Source organism: Macrosteles quadrilineatus, unplaced genomic scaffold, assembly GCF_028750875.1.
Source record: "Macrosteles quadrilineatus isolate MER2022 unplaced genomic scaffold, UCM_ALF_1.0 Scaffold_224__1_contigs__length_157338, whole genome shotgun sequence".
Classification (NCBI taxonomy): domain Eukaryota; kingdom Metazoa; phylum Arthropoda; class Insecta; order Hemiptera; family Cicadellidae; genus Macrosteles; species Macrosteles quadrilineatus.
Window position 1 is genome coordinate 86,755 of NW_026542817.1, and position 7,073 is coordinate 93,827.

The window sequence follows — 7,073 nt, forward strand, 5'->3', positions numbered from 1 at the left end:
AGGACGGTTTCCTCAGGCATCTCGGATCTCAAGAGGCTGTCGTAGGCGACGTTCCAGAGGTCCGGGCCCAGTATGGATCCTTGAGCAGCACCAGAAGTTACATCCATCGTCCTGGAGCCTTCTGTAGTGTCGTAAATGATGAGGCGGTACCGGAGGTAGTCCTCTATCATGCGCATGAGGTATGCCGGGACGTGGAAAGTGTTCTCCAGTGCGTCGAGCATATCGCACCACCTCGCGGAATTAAATGCGTTTCGCACATCAAGTGTTACAAGCAGCACAACCCGACGAGAATAGTTGTTAAACTCCTCAGCTCTCATTACGGCTCGCTTTACCTCCTCAATAGCGTCAACCGTTGACCGTCCCTTCCTGAAACCGTACTGACGAGGGGATAGATTCCCTGCAGCAACCACGGCTGAATTCAGTCGGGAACGGATCAACTTTTCCAAGACTTTCCCAGCAGTGTCCAACATACAGAGAGGTCTGTAAGAGGAGGGTAGGTCTGGGTTTCCTTTTCCCTTCCCCACGAGCACAAGCCTAGCTGTTTTCCAGCAGAAGGGAAACTTCCCCTCGGCCAGACAGGCATTGTACGTGCTCAAAAGGATTTGTGGGTTTATTGAAAAGACTTTCTTCAGGGCCTCACCAGGTACCCCATCCGGTCCAGGAGCCTTGTTGTTCTTCAGGGACAGAACGGCCGCCTCCAACTCCTCGAGACTGAAAAGCGGTACGTCGTCCACCCTTCCGAACTCCCGCAATGGACGCAGTGTGTGAGTCGGGAAAAGGGACTTTACGATCCTCTCCATAGAGGCCCCGTCCATAACGGAAGGTGGAGAGCGGGTGCCAAGCTTCTTGGTTACTATCTTGTAACCAAGGCCCCACGGATCGGAATCGACATCGTCCCTTAATTTCTCCCAGCAACTGCGTTTGCTCCGGTTAATGGCCCGGCGAAGAGACTTCCTTGCCACCTTGTAAGCGTCAGACTTAAGACGTCTATCTTCAGGTTCTCTAGCCCTGGTAGCAAGACGTCTGGCTCTCAATGCTGCCCGTCGTAGTTCTGCGATCTCGGTTGTCCACCAGTACACAGGTCGCTTATCGCACCGGGATATCCTGCGAGGCATTGACTCTTCGCAGGCCGAGACTATCAGCCTCATCAATGATGTAACTGATGTCTCTGCGTGAGCCACGCCGGATGCAGCAGGTACCACTGGCTCTCCCCGTAGTATGACTTCGGTGAATTTGGCCACGTCCAGCTTTTTGGTGTTCCACCGAACGGGCACCTGCCGAGACACGGTAGCTTGTCTCTGATGACTATCCATGACATCAAAAATGATGTACTGGTGGTCACTGGCCGTATAATCCTCTAGGACTCTCCAGGCTCGTATCCTCGGCAAGAGGGACTCAGATGCAAGCGTGATGTCTGGGATCGTTCCCCTCATTCCGGGACGCTGGAAAGTTGTATTAAAATTATAGTAAGGATAATATGCAATTAAATATTGACAGGTTTTTTTTATCATAATATAAATACATATTTTAAAATTTTTATATAAAAATAATTTTATATGAATGAACACTTTTTAATGATGTTTTTGTAATTAATAATACATATATAATAATATTATAGGAAGGATAATATGCAAATAAATATTCACAGGTTTTTTTTTTTTCATAATATAAATACATATTTTAAAGTTTTTTATAATAATAATTATATATGAATGAACACTTTTTAGTAATGTTTTTGTAATTAATAATACAAATATAATAATATTATAGAAACGATAATATGAAAATAAATATTGACAGGTTTTTTTGATCATAATATAAATACATAGTTTAAAGTTTTTTTATAATTATAATTATATATGAATGAACACTTTTTAATAATGTTTTTGTTATGAATAATACATATATAATAATATTATAGTAAGGATAATATGCAATTAAATATTGACAGGTTTTTTTTATCATAACATAAATACATATTTTATAATTTTTATATAAAAATAATTATATATGAATGAACACTTTTTAATGATGTTTTTGTTATTAATAATACATATATAATAATATTATAGGAAGGATAATATACAAATAAATATATATAAATGTTTTTGATCATAATATAAATACATATTTTATAATATTTTTATAATAATAATTATATATGAATGAACACTTTTGAATAATGTTTTTGTTATTAATAATACATATATAATAATATTATAGGAAGGATAATATACAAATAAATATATATAAATGTTTTTGATCATAATATAAATACATATTTTATAATATTTTTATAATAATAATTATATATGAATGAACACTTTTTAATAATGTTTTTGTTATTAATAATACATATATAATAATATTATAGGAAGGATAATATGCAAATAAATATTCACAGGTTTTTTTGATCATAATATAAATACATAGTTTAAAGTTTTTTTATAATTATAATTATATATGAATGAACACTTTTTAATAATGTTTTAAATAATAATAATACATATATATTAAAATTATAGTAAGGATAATATGCAATTAAATATTGACAGGTTTTTTTTATCATAATATAAATACATATTTTAAAATTTTTATATAAAAATAATTTTATATGAATGAACACTTTTTAATGATGTTTTTGTAATTAATAATACATATATAATAATATTATAGGAAGGATAATATGCAAATAAATATTCACAGGTTTTTTTATCATAATATAAATACATATTTTAAAGTTTTTTATAATAATAATTATATATGAATGAACACTTTTTAATAATGTTTTTAATAATAATAATACATATATATTAATATTATAGTAAGGATAATATGCAATTAAATATTGACAGGTTTTTTTTATCATAATATAAATACATATTTTATAATTTTTATATAAAAATAATTATATATGAATGAACACTTTTTAATGATGTTTTTGTTATTAATAATACATATATAATAATATTATAGGAAGGATTATATACAAATAAATATATATAAATGTTTTTGATCATAATATAAATACATATTTTATAATATTTTTATAATAATAATTATATATGAATGAACACTTTTTAATGATGTTTTTGTAATTAATAATACATATATAATAATATTATAGGAAGGATAATATGCAAATAAATATTCACAGTTTTTTTTTATCATAATATAAATACATATTTAAAAGTTTTTTATAATAATAATTATATATGAATGAACACTTTTTAGTAATGTTTTTGTAATTAATAATACAAATATAATAATATTATAGAAACGATAATATGAAAATAAATATTGACAGGTTTTTTTGATCATAATATAAATACATAGTTTAAAGTTTTTTTATAATTAAAATTATATATGAATGAACACTTTTTAATAATGTTTTTGTTATGAATAATACATATATAATAATATTATAGTAAGGATAATATGCAATTAAATATTGACAGGTTTTTTTTATCATAATATAAATACATATTTTATAATTTTTATATAAAATAATTATATATGAATGAACACTTTTTAATGATGTTTTTGTTATTAATAATACATATATAATAATATTATAGGAAGGATAATATACAAATAAATATATATAAATGTTTTTGATCATAATATAAATAAATATTTTATAATATTTTTATAATAATAATTATATATGAATGAACACTTTTGAATAATGTTTTTGTTATTAATAATACATATATAATAATATTATAGGAAGGATAATATACAAATAAATATATATAAATGTTTTTGATCATAATATAAATACATATTTTATAATATTTTTATAATAATAATTATATATGAATGAACACTTTTTAATAATGTTTTTGTTATTAATAATACATATATAATAATATTATAGGAAGGATAATATGCAAATAAATATTCACAGGTTTTTTTGATCATAATATAAATACATATTTTAAAACCCTTCCCACGCGGCAAACGCATATATACGCAGGCCTCAAATTTTGCCGAAACGCGTAATCCGTATATATGCGTATCTTCTTTATTTATAGTCTGTAGTTGGTGTAACGTCCGCTAGAGTTCAGGGTTGTATTGGTTTGTGTTCCGCTGATATTGCCGAGTGCACCCGAATCACTGTCAAGGTCGCTGGCTCACTAGTGGTGGGGAGGGAGGGGGTTTTGTTTGTCGCCGCATGGAATTTTCCGTGTCTGTGCGGTAGTCCCGCGCTAAGTCCGCATATATACGCACGCCACGTACTGCTGCTATTTAGCGAGTTTCTTTGTTTGCGTTGAGTCCGTACGGCGGATATTTAGTGAGTTTTATTGCTTGTGTTGTGTTCCGTGTGCTGTGTGTTATTTTCTTTATTTGTACAGTTATGTTTTTCTGGGGTTTCTAGCCAATAATTTTTTCTTATAATTGAAAATGGCGAACCCTGATGACCCGGACTTCAACGTCTTTGTAAATGATCTAATGAATGCTTCTTTTTCGTCCGCATATGTTGATATGGATATAGATGACAGTGACCGTGAGGACGCGCTAATATATAACAATCCTGGTGAAAGTGAAAGTGACGGAGAAGTCAGTCAACCCCCTCAACCTCTAGCACTGCCGCTGGATTCACAACCACCTGTCACACCCCTTCAACCTCCAGCATTGCCCGGCTCCACAACTGATACCAGTCACACCACCTATGATGACCTTATAAATGATATAGGCCTAACAAATACTTCCTTCTCGTCTATAATTGATGTTATGGAGATAGATAGTGACCGTAAGGACATTTCTGTCACATCACCGCCGGTTTCACTACCGACACCTGTGACACCGCTGCCGACTCCACTACCAACACCTGTGACACCGCTGCCGGCTCCACTACCAACATCCGTGACACCGCTGCCGACTCCACTACCAACACCTGTGACACCGCTGCCGGCTCCACTACCAACATCCGTGACACCGCTGCCGGCTCCACTACCAACACCTATCACAGACCCTCAACCTCCAGCTAGGGCCAAGCGGTCTCGTGGTGTCAAACGAGCACCTGTGACACCACCGGCTCCACAACCGACACCTGTCACAACCCCTCAACCTCCAGCTCCGGCCAAGCGGTCTCGTCGTGTCACACGAACACCTGTTACACCGCCACCGGCTCCACAGGCCCAGCCTCCACCCGACTCTGCCGACCTGCCTACCGCACAACTCAGCGACTGGGTTGACGTCACTGATAACGACCCTGGCCCTTCGCATACCATCCCGATATATTCGGTAAGTGCTGGACCTGTACTTCCTGCCGCGTTCGATAGCGAGTCAGAGCCCATTGATTATTTCAAATTGTTTTTCAACGATAACATATTTGATCTTATTTGTACTGAAACAAACTTATATGCTAACAAGCGGAAAGCTCAGTGTAATTCACCCCGTGGTAGAATAAACACGTGGAAGGACATCACCCCTGTTGAACTGAAAGCCTTTTTTGCAACTATAATAAATATGGGGTTGATTCCACTACCGTCTATTGAATCCTACTACTCGACTACCTGGATAGGGCGAATACCTTTTTTCAGAGACGTGTTCAATAGAGATGAGTTCTTGAATATTTTCTGGAATCTCCACTTCAATCACAAGGATACCAACAATGCAGTGCCCAGGGGATTTCTTGTTTCACCCATAGTCGACCATATGAAAGAAATGTGTAGGCTTTTTTATAACCCCTCAGAACACATTTCAGTCGACGAGAGCACCATTTCCTTCAAAGGAAAAGTTAGTTTTAGGATCTATAACCCAAACAAACCAACCAAATTCGGTTTGAAGATCTTTGTTGTGTCCGATAGCAAGAGTGGCTATCTATATGATTTTATCCCATATTACGGAAAGGAGACACTAATACCAGACACAACATTGCTAAAAACAACACAGATTGTAAAAGTATTAGCCCAGTCTGTTGCTATGAAAGACCCTGTTTCACCTGCTACTGGTCTCCACGTTTACACAGACAGATATTACACGAGTCCTGAAATAGCAGAAGAGCTATTAGGTATGGGATGTTTCCTTACAGGCACTGTAATGCCAAACAGAGTTGGTTTACCACCAAGATTGAAAGCTATTGGTAAAGGCCTAAAAAAGGGGGAAATTGTTTCCAAGCGAAAGGAAAATACACTGGTACTTTCTTGGAAAGATAAGCGCACTGTACACATGCTAAGCACTTTTTCCAAGGGTAGCAAACATAATACGACGGATGTCCCAAGCAAGTGGCCGAACAAGCCACCAACAGCAAAACCGCATGTTATCCTTGATTACATAAAACATATGGGAGGCGTTGATCACACCGATCACTTTATTTCATCTTACCAGTTTATGCGCCAAACTAGAAAATGGTATAGAAAAATGTTTTTCTGGCTTTTTGAGGTGGCTATTGTGAACTCGTACATTATGTACAAAGACATACAACAAAAGCACAACAAAAATCCCATGTCACATAGGCAGTTCCGCACATGCTTGGTGAAGTCCTTGGTAGAGGAAAAACTCGCTAATCGTCCAATAGCACGTAAAAGAGGCCGTCCAGTCTACGGGCCACCGAATCAACGGTTAGATGGAAACCCACATTTTATGGACAGAAAAGAAAAGGGAGCTAATCGGTGTGTGGTGTGTTTCAAAAATGGACGCCGCCGCGAGACAATCTACTTCTGCAAGACTTGCGACTCCCGTCCGGCGCTTCACCCAGACACCTGTTTCGAGCAGTTCCACACGATGGCTGAGTACTAGAACTTTATAATGTTTTTGTTGGACCCTAACATTGTTTTTAGTGATTTTTTATGAACTTGGCATTGTATTCCTTTTTATAATATTCTGTTTCAAAACTGTTTAGAAATACTTTTTTTCAATTTTCAATTTTTGTACGTTTATTTTTTTTTTTTTTTTTTTTTTATTTTTTTTTTTTATCGTTTTTGTATGCTAATATTGTCTTTTGTATCAATTTTACAACAATACTGCATTTTTAATTTTTCTCTAAACAATTACAAGTAAACAAAATAGAAAAATAAAATAATTTCTCATTTTGTATGTAAAACTTTAAAATTCGTGTAAAATAT

At 34.6% G+C, this 7,073-nt stretch overlaps 1 protein-coding gene across 1 annotated transcript; it reads left to right on the forward strand.

Annotated features, from left to right (window-relative positions):
- Positions 1–4,407: 4,407 nt before the first annotated feature.
- LOC128982371 (uncharacterized) lies at positions 4,408–6,747 on the forward strand. Its single transcript, XM_054401329.1, has 2 exons — positions 4,408–5,291; positions 6,465–6,747. The coding sequence occupies exons 1-2, from the start codon at positions 4,408–4,410 to the stop codon at positions 6,745–6,747; spliced, it is 1,167 nt and encodes a 388-aa protein (XP_054257304.1).
- Positions 6,748–7,073: the final 326 nt, after the last annotated feature.

Coding starts and splice junctions, on each gene's coding strand:
- LOC128982371 (XM_054401329.1), top strand. CDS start 4,408: ATGGCGAACCCTGATGACCCGGACTTCAACGTCTTTGTAAATGATCTA. Junction 5,292..6,464: donor CCTGCCGCGTTCGATAGCGA/GTCAGAGCCCAT, acceptor CATGTCACATAG/GCAGTTCCGCACATGCTTGG.